The 18,455-nt window shown below is 43.8% G+C and overlaps 1 protein-coding gene across 1 annotated transcript in view; it reads right to left on the reverse strand.

Moving 5' to 3' along the window:
- Nucleotides 1–878: 878 nt before the first annotated feature.
- TOP1 (DNA topoisomerase I) overlaps nt 879–18,455 on the reverse strand; it is a gene marked incomplete at its 5' end in the record, with an annotated part of 67,777 nt that continues 50,200 nt past the window's right edge. The window contains 13 exons of the mRNA XM_082007384.1: nt 879–1,022; nt 1,428–1,577; nt 2,370–2,464; nt 3,600–3,727; nt 4,450–4,564; nt 5,195–5,263; nt 6,842–7,027; nt 8,205–8,348; nt 9,394–9,538; nt 10,185–10,372; nt 11,597–11,719; nt 13,038–13,159; nt 16,415–16,530. Coding sequence (XP_081863510.1) covers nt 920–1,022; nt 1,428–1,577; nt 2,370–2,464; nt 3,600–3,727; nt 4,450–4,564; nt 5,195–5,263; nt 6,842–7,027; nt 8,205–8,348; nt 9,394–9,538; nt 10,185–10,372; nt 11,597–11,719; nt 13,038–13,159; nt 16,415–16,530 — 1,684 coding nt within the window. The 3' untranslated portion in view covers nt 879–919. The remainder of the gene's footprint in view (nt 1,023–1,427; nt 1,578–2,369; nt 2,465–3,599; nt 3,728–4,449; nt 4,565–5,194; nt 5,264–6,841; nt 7,028–8,204; nt 8,349–9,393; nt 9,539–10,184; nt 10,373–11,596; nt 11,720–13,037; nt 13,160–16,414; nt 16,531–18,455) is intronic.

Raw genomic sequence — 18,455 nt, forward strand, 5'->3', positions numbered from 1 at the left:
AAAAGTAGATATTCTTGAAGTGTACAGAGCATGTTCAGAACAAAGGGTGATGTGAATGTCACTTGTTGCCAATTTCACTTGTCCTCAAATTCCACACGCATCTCCCCATCACACGGCCCCATCCCCCCACCCACTCCCCAAATCTACATGATCTTTAAGATCAAGAAAAAAAACCCCAAATCTGTTTAAATATTTTAAAATAATTAAAAGAAATAAAAATTCACATTTAAAAAAGGAACACTCAAGTCAGGAGGCTGGTTTCCCATCATGCTTTGCTCTGAACAAATGTGGTGGATATTTGTAATTCATGTTCCAATGCCACGACTGTTTCAAGTGACAAATTAAAAAAGATTTGGGTATTTCCATGACTATAGTGACAGCTGTAACAGGTGCGTTGGGTTTCTTAAATTTTGTTTTATTTGTTAAATTCTGAAATGGGGTGGGAGTGGGAGGGGAAGGGCAGGGGTTAAGGAGTCCATTTTCTATTAAAATATAGAAGTTATTGCAAAACCCTAACTGTAAAAACGCACCAATATAATTGGATTTTGTATACAGTAGCTAAAGATTCCCACGCTCTCAGTGTGATGGTGAATTTGCCTGGCGGAAGGTTGACAAATCCCCCATCCACTTGCCCTGCCTCAAGAGAAAAACCACACAAACCAGACAGCTAGAATTTGGATCTCTGAAACATTTTTAAATAAGTTGTCCATAGGACAACTGGCTCAGCTCCTTTAGGATATTTCCAGGTTATGCTTTCTGCAAGATGTTGGCTGTTTTATCTGATGCTCACTTGCCCCTTTCCTCCCCATTCCCCAGCATCCAAGGACAAGTAAGGCTCACAGTTTATCAATCTCCCTAAAAACCAGGCTAGTCCCCCTTTTTTTTTTCCCCCCATAAAATTCAGCTCATTAAAAACAGGTTAAAACTCATAATCTTCCTCTGCCATGTCGATAGCCCAGGCAAATTTCTCTCGCTGGGTTTTGTTATAAATCTTCTCTATAGGAATTCCCCACTTCTTACACCTGCAGAAGAGGAGACGCTGTTAAGAGTCAACACAGCACAGGCACTCAAGCCCCCGCTGCATGGCAGAACCACCTCGCTCTCCCCCGGCACCGTCCCAGCTCTGCTCCTTTACAGGACACGGCACTCAGCTGAGCACGACCAGCCTCCCGGTGTGCGACCCTGCAGGTTCCCTGACCCATCACCTCCCAGCGCGGTGCTGGCTTTGCCTGGCATGTTACACTTGCCTCAAGAGACTCCTTTGTAACTTCCCGAAACCACCTGAAGATGGAAGGGAACGCCACAGAGACACATCTCTGGCAGCACAGGGGCACTGCTCTCAGCCACAGCCCTTGTCTGCTAACTGGGGGGACAAGACAGAAGTGAAGGGGTGGGCTCCTTCCCGCACACCACAGGCAGATGCTTACCAAGCAACAGAGATCCTGGGATCCAGATAGTTGAGTTTGGAGGTGCCCAATGCAATCTGCTTGTTCTCCTCCCTATCTGTAGCCTGAACCTCCAGCTTCATCAGTTGCTCCTCAATCCTCTGCACTGCTTTCTTTTTGCTCTCCACTGACCTGGGGTGGGAAAGAATCAAAGCATTTTATTCCTAATGCCCTTCTAGGCTTGAGATGGCAGCACTGTGGGAACCCAAAGGGATTCTGCTCAAGGTAAGCAATGCCACCAGCCACAAAGGGCAGCTATGTCAGCACAGATGGTGACACAAAACACTCAGTACATGCCATTAAGAACTGACATTTTCAAAGAGGCAGAGCAGAAATCTTAAGCAGTTTTGTTTTAAAGGGTTGGAGGCAACAGCCTGAACTGTACTGATGCTACGCCCACTTTAAAACCAGCCCATCTATCCCTCTGTAATAGTCATGCTGTGATTCTGCTTTCAGAGCTCCCTTAACTCAGCACCCCTGTGGCTATTCTGCAGAGCCCACACAGAGTCCAAGTACATCATCTTGCACTGTGGGCTTCCAACAGAGCAGAACAGAACCCAGGGAACTGCATGTGCAATTGTGTAACTCCTGGCTCCCCACTAAGATGGCAATGCTGCACACTGGATCCATTTGCTCTGCTTGGTCCTGGGCAGCAGGGTGGTTGAGCACTGGCTGGTGCTCAGCTTAGACAACTAAGAGACATAGTGGAGACTAATGCTAGTGACCACATCTGGAACTGCAGTGGCAGGTCACCCTATGGTCCTCAACTTGAAGGCTATTTCTTCATGCATAGAATAAAGAGGGGACAATAAAGCATGAGGAAATCTTCCCAGATCACAGTCTGAGGAAACAGAATACAGGGTGAAGGACCCATCTGGAGCTAAGTACTGGGAGCATTGCACAGCCCAGAAACACCAGCCTTACTTTTTAGACTTCTCATCCCTCCGGACCTTGGCATCAGCTTTGGCGCTTTTCAGTTCTCTCCTGGCATCAGCTAACTGCTCCTTCTTGGCATCGATCTAGGAGAGGCAAAACCAGATGGCAGCACTGTGAACAAGCTGCTAAAAACTGTGGCAGTCACCCCCGGGCAGCATGACCCAGGGAGTGACTTTGTGACCATGTTCAGAATCTACCAGTGCTCAGACCCACTTTTGCAGAACAATTAGGCCACTGGCCTTTCAGTTTTCTGTAAAGCCTAGTGTGGTGAAATGTTCCCATCAGAAAATAGGGCCTCACTCATTCCAAAGACAAGGTGGTGCTGGGAGCTCTCACACAGCTACAACCAAGCAGGCAAAGGAATTGGCTTGGCCTGGGACTGGCCAACAGCCCCCTCCAGGCAGCTTGTCTGTCTCCTCTGCATCCAGCCAGTACCAACTCCCTGATGGTAACATGGAAGGATGATCCCTGTTCCCTCTGCATGAATCAGTTCTTGCCCCAAATTCTACAGGCTGAAAGCTGTTACGGCTTCAGGCAGTTCTTCTCCAGTAAGTTTAGGATTCAGGGAGATTTAGCATTTTGCAGCCCCTGTTCAACCATTCCCCTTAAACATCCCCCAAGCTCTAAAGATCTAGGGTGAAGGCAGCCATGTTAGGTGTTACAGAAGCAGGGGACACTGCAGTGCCAAACCAGAAGCTCTTATTGTGAAGGTTATTCTAAAGCCAGACCAGGAACAGACCTAACCCCTTTGGACCTCATGGCCTTCACCAGAAACAATCTGCAAAGGAAGAGGTCAAGTCAGAGGGGCATAATGTACCATGTACACAGCCTGCACTGACAGTGGCCTAGGATTCATGCAACAGGGGTAGATGCCCACTCTGGGCTCTTTAGGGGACACAAATCAGAGCTAGAGACTGCTCTGAAATTTGATGGCAGCAGAATGGATGCTATTGGATGAAGGGCAGATAAAACGGGTCTGGTCTTGGTCTTTACAAGTAAAAGATGATAGACTGAAAGGTATCCCTTTTCAGCTCACTACTCTGCTTCTGGAGTCCTTCTCTCCGAGCAGGCCCATCTCTGACGCAGCACTAACCAGCTCCTGACAGGGAAAAGCAGGCTCTGCTTCCATTTCACCCCAAGTGAAAGGAAACGTTGACTCCCGAGATGCAGCATGTGGAGCCCTGCCCCAACCCAAGAACTGGGCAAGGGTGGGGGTACCTTGCTCTGCAGGTTCATCATGGACTTCTCAAAGGTCTTCGGCGGAGCCCTCTGGTGGTTACACAAAATGGCAACCGCTCTGTTGGCACGGTTATAAGAAAGGATCTTTGCTGGGATGTTGTCGTCCGCTGCAAAGTACAAGAAAGTGGTGAACAAGTGGGTTCTCCAGGGCTGTGCAGCCCCAGCCAGTGTCCTCCCGGACTCCGCAAGCTCACAGTCGCTGCAGAACTGACCTTCCCCTCTGATGGGTCAGTCTCAACACTGTACTCTAGTTACAGTCATGAGAACCCGATCACACCCACCCTGGGCCCTAAACTCTTTCTGGGATGGTTTCTTCAATAGCAACAAACACCATTTGCCATTCAAGAGATGGGAAGCACATCCATGCTCAGAGCAGACGGCATCAGGACCACACCGCTCAATACACTGTTGGGCTTCACAGATCCAACATGCCCACTTTGTAAAGTTGTTAAAGTGCAAGCTACCAGTGCTCAACAGAGAAATTGTGAATGAGCAGACAAGAAACACGGGGCTGCTACAGAGGCATCTGCCTTAGTCTGCCACCTGCAGCATTTCAGAATTAATAGAAAGCAAATAAGAGATTTGGTAAAGGACAGGCATAAACTAGCAGGTGCACCTTGGTATGCTCACAAGTCAGCTCTGCCCTGCCCAACTACCCCAAAAGACTGGCAGCAGATTTTTGGTCAAACCTCATCTGTCTGACATTTACACTGGGAGAACTGCAACGAGGAAGTGGTATACAGATATAAGACTTGTGGCCCAGCCAAGGAAGGCAGGTCTGTACTGCAGGATAAGATCTGTTCCCCTCAGTTTCAAGGACAAGACTTACGATTAGTGAGCTCCTTGAGCTGCTGCTGTAGCGTGATGGAGGCATTGTAAGTACGGAATACCTTGGCTGTCAGTCCCTCCATAAGATCTTGAAGATGTTTATTTAAGATACTGGTCTAAGGAAGCAGAAAGAAGATGACAGTTAGCACTAGAATTGACTGCAGCGTTTGTGAAATCTCTGGACACACTGCTGACGAAGACATGCAGCTCATGGCTGAAGCTTAGTATACTCAGACCTGACCACACAGAATGGCCACAACATTACTGAAACCACAGGAAAAATGAACAAAGAACCAACAAATATTAGATTGGTATCAAGTACCACAAGTGGCCAAAAAACTTTTCTTCAGTGTGGAGGTTTTGGTTCCCAACAGGTAGAAGTGTGCCTGTCCCATCCCAGGGAAGGTGCCTGAACCACCACAGTGCTCCCATAGCCAAATGTGCAGATGGGGATGGCATCTGAAAATCTGTCACCTCACACAATCATCTTCTCTGAACTCTGAAAAAAACCTCCCCAAGTCAGAGCCAGCCAGGCTCACCAGGACCAAAGTCCATTGCTTCAGGAACCTGTGGGCACAGTGGACAATACAGACACTGGATTGAGACAGACTTTCACTACTTTCAGGCTGCTCAGGCCAGCTCTGGAAAAAAATAGCCACTGAAACCGCTTCTGGAACAGAGCGGTTGTTACTGCCTGGTGCAGAGGGAGCTCTACCAGTACCCCTCACCATTAACTACGTGCTTACATTGAGGCGGTCAAAGAGGTCATCTTCAGGCTGCTTGTTCTCCATGAACAGCTGAAGATTCTTAAACACCTGCAGGAAAAGAAAACCAGTAACTTCAGGCACACAGACCAGACAGCACTGGATAGCAGTAATACATGAAGAAGCAACACTGCCAGGGAGCCACTTAAACTGTTTTCAGGCAACAGTGACAATGCTGGATGTCACTTCCCAGAAGGCAAAGACATATCTCAATACCGTGCTTGTGTTGAAGGTTCCTTCCCAGCAACAGGAGCCCTGAACCTTTATGCCCTTTATCCTCATCCTTTAGATCAAGATTGCAGAAGACCTGATTCTGCTCTGGCTTAGCTGCCTAACGGAAAGAGACCCCCAAACTACCACCTTTCCCTTACTCTCCATCATCACTCCAGCCAAAGAGATCCCCGAGCCATCTCCCATGGAGTGAAACTACCAAAACCCAACCCCACTGCTGCATTAAATGTTTTATGCAGTTCCATCCCAAACAAGTCTTACTGGGGAAGGGAGAATAATCAAAGCATCTTTGATTATAAAAGAGACCATAAATCCCAGCTCTGCGTGCTCCAAATCCCCAGTTCCCAGCTTCTCAACAACACACATTCTTCTTCTATACCTAACACACAAAGATTTCTAGTTCCACAATAATCAATTCCCTATTGTAAGCACTGAAAAGACACCAAGATATACCAGCACCAATACATTTAAACAGAAAAAATGTATTCTTCTTTAAACAAGTAAGAATTCCAGCACATAGTCATTTCTATAGCAGCCATAGCTTGGTTCTTTTCAGTTGTTTTGCTCCCAAAGAGCCCAACATTTACTGCCGATTGTCATTGCAGTATTATACATGCAGTATCTAACATACTGTGCTGACTGCAGAGCTGTGGGCCAGATGCAAAGCTGTTATGCCCACAAAAGTCTTTTTGGCTAGTACCCTCCAGCTTCACACTGCTGGATGGGGATTTATTCTGGAATGAGGTCAAGATCACACCAGATTTGAAAACGGTGGATGAAAAGAAATAAATGAATTAACATTGCCTAGGAAAGAAGTCTTCGTTGGTAGATACCCAGGTTCATAGGCCAGAAGTAGCAGTGCACCTACTCTGTATGCCCTAGAGCATCAAAGATCAAGACCTACCTCAGTGCAGGCTCAGCTCCCACATGAACAAAAACCACTGTGACAGAGAAGCTAGTATCATGAAAGCCCAAGTCAAACTGCTGCTCTAACAGGGTCGTCCAGCAATGTATTTCAGAACCTTTTATGCTATTACTTGTCATATGGGCCTAGAGCTCTACCATCTACAGGCGACAAAACCAACTCTTGCTGACCAGAATGAGACCCAAGAAACTCATCTAACATAGCTGTTACAATTATGTTTATGCCAACTCTTGACATCAAGACCACAGGGAAGAGCAGTAAGATGTTTAAGTATCTCATCTGCTGGGTTATGTCACACCACCAGCACCCTTATCTTCCACGGCACTGCCAATAAAAAGGGAAGAACATTAACTGACTTATTTTCTGGCTAGGTGTCTGATTGGTGACGAAGTACCTTGTTATTGCCACCAAAACTGTGCTGACCACATTTTTCTGCAATTCCATCTGTGTATGTGTTTGTGAAGATGCCTTACCCTCTTCTCAACAGGGACTTTGTTGTAGTATCGGATGGAGTCTTTTCCAAGGAAGTCGAACTCAACCACGTATTCCTGGCCGTCCAGTTCAGGGTGCAGCTTGATATGTTCTACTCTCAGAGAGCAGCAGCCCACGGTGTCAGCTGTCTCTCCTTCTTCTTTTTCATTACCAGCTCTCAGGGCAAGCTACATTTATATCAAGACAAGAGAGGTAAGCATTTCAAACCAACCCAGTAATGTACAGACGCTGGACACTTTCAGACATTGGCCTAGAATCAGCAGTGTCAGAGAGATAAAGGAAGAAAACGCATTTGAGTGACTAAAATTGACACTTACAAATGTTTTTATTAAACAATATTAAGCTCTCTTTTAATCTGTTTTAAATAACCCTACACTAAAGCCACAAATCTAGCAATCTACCAGAATACCTTAATTTTTTTAAGAGAAGTTTAAAGCAAGATGTTTTACCAACTGTTGCTCATTAAGTAACTCAAACTGTAAGACAGTTCTGACATTGAAATCTATTTCAAAACATATTATATTTTTTAAAAACATAAAACTGACTTTCATGTGAACTCAACCTGATACAAAGTCATAAAGTTCAGCTGTTCATCTTTATGATCCGACCTCTTCACTGAACGCTAAATAAGTAACTTTGAAACGCATATAGGACACTTTGGGTTATATAAATAATCAAAAAGCTACACATTCGGATGCATTAAAAATGTGTTTTAACACTACTGCCTAAACTAATTTCTAATTTTTGTAGAAAAACCTTCTGTGTTCATGTGAAACCACAATTATTCAAATCAAAGTTCCCTGGTTTTACATCAAGCCATTTTGAACAAAACCTGTTAATTTAGTTGGTCAAGACACCATACACTACCAGGGCAACAGCTCTCTGGGAACTGGTTGTAAGTAGCTTTAAATGCATCAATACAACTGCAGTTTTCTTTACGCTGTGGTGAAAAGCTTAGCATAATTATGAAACCTCACAAATCTGACCTCAAACTAAAGAGGTGACTAACCAGCTGAAATTGCCAGCAGGAAAACTGTAACAGCTGGAGACAAAAGGTCCACACAAACTTCCCAGTAATCCAACTGGGTGATTCTGAAACCAGGCTGCGAATTTTGCCTGAACTAAAACAATGCTGCCTGAAATAGCCATGTTCAGTACAATAGTTTATTGCTGTGGATTCCAGGTAATGGGAAGGAAAAGGAGACACAAGCCTGCCCACCAGGAAGTCTCAGGATACCTCAGTAACAGGGCTCAATTCTGCCCTAGGAACAGACACACAGCATTTCTGAGTATTCCCAAAAAGACAGGAAAGGTAAGAGGAGTGTGCTGGGGAACAAGCCTTACTTTATCAATGAAGTACAGTGCCACAGCCCTCTGCCGTACTTTCATCTCTTTGGATTTCCAGTCTTCTCGATATTGATTTCGGATTTTATCTACGCACTTCTTCAACCTTCGAGCTGTCTCGTACTTCTGCCAGTCCTTCTCACCCTGCAGAGAAAGTTGGGACAGAGTCAGCATCAGAAAGCAAGGAGAGGACCGGTTCTAATCTGCATTTCAAGGCTTTGCAAGTCTGTGCGTGGCAAATAGTCTCTCTACAAAAGCACTGAGATTTTGCTGCTGAACAGCTCAGCTTCAAACTATGGTGCCATGCAGCTGTAGGTAATTCATATTTCCACAATATTAAACACTTCCACAGAAGCAACTATAAAGACACAAAAGACATTATGTCTTCCATGCTTCTCAACATATAAATGGTTTCCCCTGCTTTATTCAGATGACACTTAATGTTCCTTCAGCTGTGAAATCAGAACACCCGTGTAACATAAAAGCAACATCAATAGTTCATCATCATTATTATATATTCAAACCATGGCAAAAAGAGGGCATGAATTCACAAGGAAAGAGATATTTCCCTATACTTGTGGGACAAACCTCTTTGTCTCCAATCCAGGAAAAAAAATCTCTTAAAAAAAGACTTCGTGAGAAGAGCTTAAATCCTATCCCCAAAACTGAAGGCTACTTATCTTTCAACAGGTTTATCATTGCTTTAATGGACTTGATCTGTTGACTGGTTATTTGTTCTCACAGCAGGGTTTGTTTTCCTACAGTCACGAGCTCCTTATCAGCCTGCTCAGCCAGTAGCCTGGCCATGGTTTTAATTTTACAATTGACTAATTAAGCAACCCATGGTTAGAACTTCACTACGTGATCAGGCAGGGGAAGCTGGGGCAAAAGTGGGTAAAATATCCACCAGAGCAAGTCTGTTCTTGGATAAATTGATTCCTTTTAGGTTTATACAGAGTAAAGAATTCCTACTAGGAATGACACAATGATGCATTTCATCTGCTGTCCTGTGCAGCAATTGTATTATTTTGTTTCAAGGGGAACAGAAGCACAGAAACTTTCCTATGTTTTTCAGTATAGGATGAAATCGCAAGACAGCCTGACTTCCTATCACTCTCCTAGCCAACAGCTACATTTGCCTCTTGGATACGTGACCAGTAAGATATTCTTTTTTTAACTAGATCTTTACCTTAATTCTTGAGCTAGGGTTCAACATGATGTATTTGATAGAGCCTTGGATGTTCTCAGTCCATGACACCAGCCAGGTAACCTTGTTATCATGCCGGACCTCCTTCCATTTGTGTCCTGGTGGAGGAGGGGGGATCTTGGAATCCCTGCAGAAAATTACAAAAGAGCAAATAAAAACTATTTAAAGAGACTTCCACAGTAGTAGTAGATAGTAATGAATACAGTATATATATATACAGTAGATAGTAATGAATACCATCAAACAAAGAAAGCATACGTATTTCCACAAGTGGGAAATCAAGTGAATCAAAGTGAACAGTCAGAGATCAGAAATGTAACTACTATCAATATGTTTCTGCTAAAGAATACACTATAGATGGGAACACACATTGCTAGGACCAGCTCTGATTTGTGGACACTGCAATAGTGTGGACACTTATCAGGACAAGACTGAAGAGAAGCCTACCAAACCTTAACCTTCGACATCAAGGAAGACAAAGTAGGGCAATCTACCTAGAAGAAAATTAATTTCTGGCAATACTTGCAGGAAAGACTATTTAAGCACATGTAGGCTGTAGGCATGAGGAAGAAAATATGTTGACAAAGTTCTTCATGAAGCCCATGATAGCCTTGTTCAGTCTTTGCTTGTATGACTGAGTTTCTTATCCATGTAAGAATAAGATAAGCAGCATGCATATTTCTACATGCTTGATATGAACCTATACAGGATTTTAAAAAAGAAGCTATTCTATCTAGAAAGCAAAGCCAAGGTGTGAAGCACCCAGTGCTCACTTGCTGCAGTTAATGATGATGTCTTCTGGCATGATGCGTCTCTTCAACATGCCCATTTTGGGATGGTTCCCACGACCTCGGAAGAGACCTGGGGGTTCAATCTTAAAGTTGGCAATCCTCTCCTTGTGGTTGTCCATCACGCAGTAACCATATTCCTTCAATAGCCGCTCATTCTCATCTTTGATTTTCTGGAAAAAGCCAAAAGCAAAGATGATATGGTATACCCAGCACCACACACATCTCTCTAAATGCCAAGACTTAAAAAAATTTTGGTATTTGCACCACACTAATGCTGAAGATCCAACTCAAAACCAGATTCCCATCATGTCAAGTGCTGTATCAACACACAGGAGCGGCAGACCGTCCAGAAAAGCATCCATAAAGTGCAAGCAGCACACAAACCAGAAAAAAGGAAAGAATGTTTGAAAAATCTCTTTCAAACTTGTATTTGAGGGAAACATTAGGGCTGGTGAAGACAGCTACAATTTTGCCCCAACAGAGGCATTTACCTCTATCCACGTACCACAGCTACAAGGGCAGCCCAAGCAGAGTACTGCTGCTTTATAGTCTATATTTACCATTTGACATCCACTGAGCTTTACATCTTGTTGTTTATGTATAAAACCCCAGACTTCTGTGTTTGAACTCAGCATTGGAAAGCAGGCAGAGGAATGTCTCCAGTCTGCCACATGTCAAGCCAGTGTCACCAAATGGTCTCATAAGTAGAACACAGTCTCCCAAGTAAAAATGTGCTGAGATTTCACTGCATACTTCTGTGCTTGAACTCTAATTACATGGAAGGAAAAATAGAAACACTGCAGCCCAAAATAAAACATCTGACCCATAGACAGCACTGGTGCGCCAGCTAAGAAACTAACAGAAAAAGCCACTTTTGCTGCATTGTAATAGCTACCATGGAGGGAAACTGAGAAGGGCTCACGCACATTTATCAAATGGGAACAGCAGTAAGACATGGGCTCTCTCTTTTGGTGGGACTCTTCTGACCCCAAAGGCCACACTCCCAAGCTACCAGGACCCTCACCCAAAGATTAATTGAGAACTTGGGGAAAGTTTCCAACTTCCATTGCAGTAAGTCTCAGTCATCTAAAAACTATTTAATTCTCTTCCCACAAGCCACTGTAGCCATGCTACTGGAAAATAAAGTTCATTTTTATTCAGAAAACTATATTACCTGATATTTAAGATTTGTTCTCTTATTTTATTCTCTAATGTCATTGCTGCATCCCTTCCACCATCCCAAATTTTGCCCTCCAAATCCAAGGAGCCTCTAAAATGAAAAGCTATCCTTAACTGAGTATCCACTGCCCTACTTTGCCCTACCTGAGCTGCACAGTAAAGATGTTTACAAGCCAGCTAAGGATCAAGAAGTCTTCTAGTATTCCCTTTGGTACCTGTTTCTCCTCCTTGGACATCTGTTTCCTAGCTTCTGACTGAGCTTTGAAATACTGGCTCATGTGGGTGAAGTCACACTTGCTGAGGCTGGTGATAGTGCTCTTCTCTTCAGAAGTCATTTCCTTGCAGAAAGAAAGTAGCGCCTTAAGTTTTCATATGTAATAAGTTTTCATGCATAGCAGAGCTTACCCTACCCCAGGCAGTTTAAACAGGAACAACAGACAGGCTGTCACAATAAACCCCCAAGAATCCCCAAATTCTTGCACATGCTCACTCCAGCAGCTCAAAGAGAAACGGACAAGCAGCAGAGCATATGGAGCACTGGCCTTCCAGCAGCCTGATCTCTGTGAGAGCTGGCAATGCTGTACCACCTCCCAAAGTGCTCTCACACAAAACAGTGTCTGGGACTGTTGAGGGATAGGGAGAAAATTCCAGTAATCCATTTAGAAAAACTGCATCAACTGGTCTAAAGGTTTGATCTTATGGCTGATAAGTTGACTGAGGCAAAGTTCTGAGTTTAGGTCTTTGGAAGGGGTTTCTTTCTAATATAAAGCTGTCTCTTCAACAAGGTATGTAACAGTGTCCTGGTTTCAGCTGGGTTAGAGGTGGTATTCTTCACAGAAGCTAGTGTGAGGCTATGTATTGTATATGGGATGAGAAAATGTTGATAACGTGCTGATGTCATGAGCTGTTGCTAAGCAGTCAAGGACAGTCCAGCTTCTCATGCTGGGCTGCCAGTAAGAAGGCTGGGGGTGCACGGGGAGCTGGGAGGGGACACAGCCAGGACAGCTGACCTGGGCTGGCCGGAAGGATATTCCATACCATATGACATCATGCTCAGTATATAAAGCTGGTATGAAGAAGAAGGAAGGGGTGGAGGGACATTCGGAGTGATGGCATCTGTCTTCCCAAGAAACCGTTATGCATGATGCAGCCCTGCTTCCCTGGGGCTGGCTGAACCCCTGCCTGCCCATGGGGAGTGGTGAATGAATCCCTTGTTTTGCTCTGCTTGCATGCGCGGCTTTTGCTTTCTCTATTAAACTGTCTTTATCTCAAACCATGAGTTTCCTCACTTTTACTCTTCCGATTCTCTTCCCCGTCCCACCGCAGGGGAGTGAGCGAGCGGCTGCGTGGGGCTTCGTTGCCAACTGGGGCTAAACCACGACAAACAGTCAGATCAGCTATACCCTATCATGCTGTAATGGGCAAATCTGGTTGGGAGAAGTCTGAATTTGTTGGTTTAGAAAGCTATTTGTGATAGGGTCCTTCCTGGTGGAACTACAGGATAAACTGGAAATTTCACAGCTACAATCTGAGGCAGCTTTTAGTTGCCTTAAGCAAACTTTCCTGTGCATGTAACAGTAGCCTCTTTCCACTGCCCAGTGCTGAGGAGACACCAGCCATGCCTGCAGTCATTCCAGCCCAGGACTACATGCATACCTTTCTCCAGTCTTTGAAAAAGTTTTTCCTGAAGATCTCCTTTGTAGTGTACTCATGATCAAGCATTTTTGCAAAGAATGTGGCAACTTCTTCTGCTTTGGTGCTCAGCTTCATGACTTTACCTACAAAGAAAGGTTTTCTTTTTAAAGAAAATGGTAAACAGGAATTGAAGCCAGAAAGAGGCCACAGTAACTACCTTAAAGGACACTGTATTTTTACCACAGAGTTTTTCTGAAAAATGTTACAAAGTACAGTAAATTGGATGAATAAAGGAAACAGAGAAGCACAATTGCTTCACTTTCATCATAAACATTTTTCAAAATGTTTCTTCTGGAATCTAAACATTAAAAAAAGCAATAGCAATCTGATGAGACAGGTCTGAGAGACGCAGGGCAGGAAGGGGAAAAGGCCTCCTGCAGGAAACCCTACGCTGAGACACCCCAGTGGTATGTATGCTCCTGGGGAGATACTGCTGTTTGCAGTGGAAGAGGCAAGGGATTTTATTAAATTTCATGTTCCGGCACTCGGACTTATGGGAAATACAGTCTCTGTATTCCTCTTCTACCCACAGAGGTACTCTGCTTTGGAACACCCCTTCTAGCCTTTAGCTATTTCTAGCCAGGAAGAGCCCTTCCTATGTATACACCACAAATAGACTGTAAAGCGATGCCAAATATTTAATTCCTCTTCATTGCAGGGAAACGTGTCAGGATTCTGCTAACTGTTCCCTTTGCTGTGGGAATGCACTCCTGTGTCTCCGAATCAGGCTCAAAAGCTAGTCATTTTTAAGAAAGACTGAGCTTTCAGTGAATGGAGAGGTCACATTTCAGCTTAGCTGCAAGACTGCAGTACAAAGTGAAATTGCTGCAAAGGAGGACTTTAAAACAAAAGGGAAAAGAGGCTGCTGCAACATCGAAGCTCTGGATTCAACATCTAACATTCCTACCGAGCGTCTTTTTGGTCAGATTGCATTCCTGACAACACAGGGTGGCAGTGATCCCTGTGAAGGGTTTTGCATTCAGCTCACATCTCCAGCTAGTTGCAAGAAATATTTAAAGTCCCAGTGGGGTGACAGACAGTCAACACCTGTGGCTTTTTTAACAACCATTTTACTGCACAAAAGTCAATACAAAAAACACTACTGTTGATTCTATGCTCTTGGGAAAAAACCCCCACGCTTTTGATTTACTGCATGTTTTTAAAAGTTGCATCATCTCCACAATTAAACCATGGGAGTCATCTATAAAGCCTTAAGATCTATAAACCCTCGTAAAACAGGACTTAGCAAAAGGTCCTCCCCATGATCTGAGAATATTCCACAATTAAATTAAACCAACAGCAAGTCTGCCAATGTTTAAGCTGCAACCTAAAATACAGCATTTGTTTGCTTATAACAGGAAATGGGGGAAGGGAGAGACAGCAAGGGAAACGGTTTTTCCAGGCTGCAAGTCTAGCTTAAAAGAGGCTACCAAGTTAGTAACACATTATGGGGCTAAAATGACCGATATTTTTCCCAAATTGCTGAAGGCTCAGTCACCTTTATCTAATTACTTTAGAATATATTCCATTGCACTCAATTTTCTCTTTTTTACAAAGGTTTGAAAAGGCTGTCAGTGACAAGGCTGGAAAAGATCCGTGAACATTAGTCACCTGACTTAAAAATTGAAAAACAGAGAGCAACCAGGGAATGTAATGAGCAGAAGAAACTGAAGCACAACTGCCACCATCTACTCTCCTACCCTGCCCCATCCTCAGAAAAAACATGCAAGTTCAAGACACCTCTAGGGTATGAGTAGTAGCTTGTTAACCCACAGCCACTCAAACACATAGTCAAGCCCTAAAAGATGGTTTTGTCATTTCAAGCTCCTTCACCGAGTCTGGTATTGGAAGCACTAACAATAGGTCCAGCAGTCATTATGTTAGATGAAAACAGGCAGTCTCACTGCAATGCAATCACTAGGCAAGGGACAGATTCCTCCAGTGAGAGCCTGCAGCCTGGCAGCTGGCTGGCCAGCCACGGCGTAATTATTGGACTCCACAAATCATCCTAGGATAATCTTGAAATTAGACAATGCATTGTGAGCACAGACAGCGGCTCTCAGCAGCTGCTGTGTAAATCAGACATCTGATGTTTTTGCCTAGTTTCTCAAGGAAGACTTACGTGATGGCTTTATTTGCCAGACCCCCTTGCCCACCCCGTAATTGAGCCTAATGATGAATCACTGCCATGACAGAGACAGAGGTTGCAAAAATCCCTGCACTTCCTAGAAGTTTCATGAAATAGATGGCTAGATAGAAGACGAGCTTATCGCTGCCTGCACCGAAGGGATAGCTACAGTGCCATTTGCCCCTCCCCTTCTCTAGACAGCAGGACAGGTGTAATACATTCTTCAAGAGAGGAAAAAAATTTCCAACTTTGTATCAAGTGTTTATCAAACCCTAAGAAAGAAGTCTGTAGACATCCCCAATCACTGTGCTACTTGCTTGGGTATAGCCTTTAATAGGATGCAATGTGTTCATTTCACTACATTGCTGCTGAAAATGAATGCCACCTCTTTCTCAGTATTTAAAAACTCTGTGTCATGTCACATGAAAACAGCACATGGAAGAGTTCCATGCGCAGATGTCCCTTTCACCAAAAATTATGTTTTCATCCATTCAAATGCCTCCCACTTAATTCAATCCTAGGTTAATTTGATCCTTCATTTAACAATCACAAGAACTAAAAGGAAACACACAGGTCAAGTCTCCAGCAGGCATCCTATCATATAATCCCTTCCACATGAGCCTCTAACAACCAGCCAGCCCAGCATATTAGAATCCCACATCAATTAGTTCTATCACACACAACGGTTAGTGAGTGGGACTATGACTTACACCACAGGGCTGTGTCCTTGAGAACGGGGTCATCTCATGCATTCCTACAAGATCCTAACCATCTGTATCAAAATTCAGTTGTCTTTTATTCCGCTCATGCCACCAAATGATCATGAATTTCATCACAGATGATGGAAATTGAAATCCATAAGGTTAAAGAAAATGGAGCAAGCCTAAAGGTGACCAGTGACGAAGTAGCTACAATTATGTACTCTGCTGGTTATTCGCTGCTACTCTCAGGCATAAGACACACTCATTCTGTTAAGGAGCCTGAGAGATTTACCGCAATGACAGAGTGAGAACAAGTTCATCTCCATGTCAACTCAGTTAGCAGAATTCAGCAGGCTGTTCCTTCCTTCACTTAGCCGTTGAGGAACTTCTTTTAAGCTAACCACTAAAACAAAACCTCCTCCTCATCCCTTCAGTCCCCGGAAGAACATCACAATATCCTGAGAATGTTTATTTCTCTTCCCAACAAGTGGAAACACAGATTAACTCACCATCATAATAAAACTTGACATTTTCAGGCAGAGGTTCATATGGTGGAGCAAATACAGGACCTTTGTGTTCTAGGAACTTCCATTTAATGCCTTCAGGGTAGCGCTCTTCTTCCCACCTTCAAGAAAGAAATATGAACCGATACAGTTTTAAGCTCCTAATCTTCATTTCATCACTACGTGGGTATAAGAGTATGCTAAAGAAAATCAGCATGCAATCATTGCTTTGCCAGGCACAGACCAAGTATAAATATTGACTGCACTGTAACCATTTATTTTCCTTTAAAAAAAAAAAGACAGCCATGGCCATGAACAGAACACCTTGCGTCACAGGTTGTCTAATGACACCATAGTCCTCACCTCCCACTTGCTGCTCCTTTCACAAAATCACACAGCTGAAAAAGCTTAGAACTTAAGAAAATGAAGAATTCAGTCTTGTAAAGCAGCTAGGATCATGCCAAATTAGAGTCAGCTGTGATCTAACATCAGGTCCAGGATGCCTGCTCAGTAAAGCCAAACAATTGTAGTATATTATGCAGCTGCTTTCAGATGTGGGCAAGTATGCCATTAAGGGCAGAGATAAAGAAACAGATGTTCATTTACGACCTAAATGAGAACAAACCTGCTTGGACAAGAAAGACAAAAACCTGCTCTGTCATTTTAAATTCATTCCAATTCTTTGGGTAAGAAAATCATACTTAAAGAAAAACAGAGTAGCACAGGAAAATTGAAAACTTGCTTTAAAGCTCCTCTATAAAAGTGGTGTGCAAATAATGCGTTACTTATCACAACACAGCAAGGTAGGCGCCACCGATCCCACACGCCAACTGAAAAAACTCACAGGGTCAGCAATTCATCTACAGAGAAAAGGGATCCCGCCAGGCCAGTATCCTCCCCCAGTTCCCAGTACCTTGTGCCCAAGCCACTGACTCCACACTCCTCCCCAATATGCTGCTTTCATGATTACCAGCACATCACTGCTACATGCTGCTGGCATAGGATTCCCTGCTGAGAAAGCCAATTTCACCTTAGTGATTAATCAGCTGGAAGACCATTAACCTGTCACAGCACTCAGTCTTTGAATTGCCCAGACAACTTTGTTGAGCAGCCATGACAATAAAAAACTTTAAGCTCCCCTCTAGCGTCAGCCCTACGGAGCAGTCCCATTCTGGGTGCAAGAGCAGCTGAGAAAAGACGCGCATGTGGTGCGTGCTTCTCGGGAACTGTGATGCACAAATACAGATCACCTCATCCCCCCTGAGATAACAGGGTCACCATGCAGAAGATAAGCACTGTGCAGAGAAAAGCGCTTCTGCCAGAAGACACTCAAAATGCTTCATCACTGGTGCCTGGTACATCAATTTAGGAACAACAACAATTGTATGGGACACAGTGCTTTGCTTTAGGTAGAAAGGCGCCTTCTTTGACGGCAGCACTAGGCCTGCCTTTTCCTCACGAGAAGCACAGTAACATCGTTAACAGCAAAGCACACAGTCCCAGTTATTGGTACAAAACCTGCATGTCAGATTTCAGTCCTTGGCTGGGAAGAAGGCTGGGGTAAATTATGTTGATATAAGAAACTAATATTGACATTTGAAGTCTAGATCCCAAATATTTACATTTCTAATGATTGTTTTTAAATTAATTAGCTGCTAGAAATCTAAATATTTTGTCAAACATAGGCCTAGGTTCTTCTACCCAGAAGCTCCTCCCAGACAAATAAATCTAAGCCATTTGCCTCTCCTCCCAGCCTGACAGTGAGAATTTTTATTCTGTAAGAAAAAAATGAGGGGATCATTCACAGTAGCTACTACTTCACAGGATATGTTTGTCATTCTTGCTTTTCAGACGTGGCTTTTTATCACTCTGGTGTTTATCTGAAGTGAAATTCTGTTCCTCTACCCATTCCTGTTCTTTTATAAAGGATGCATGCAAAAGGAGTACTAAAAAGGCAGTAGATAGATAGCTGAAGCACATTGTACCTTTTGGGAGGGCTACACGGAAGCATGGGATCCATGGGGTGGTTTCTAAGCCCAAAGATACC

The sequence above is a fragment of the Phaethon aethereus genome (genome assembly GCF_964289735.1).
Source record: "Phaethon aethereus genome assembly, chromosome: 16".
In the NCBI taxonomy this organism is placed as follows: Eukaryota; Metazoa; Chordata; class Aves; order Phaethontiformes; family Phaethontidae; genus Phaethon; species Phaethon aethereus.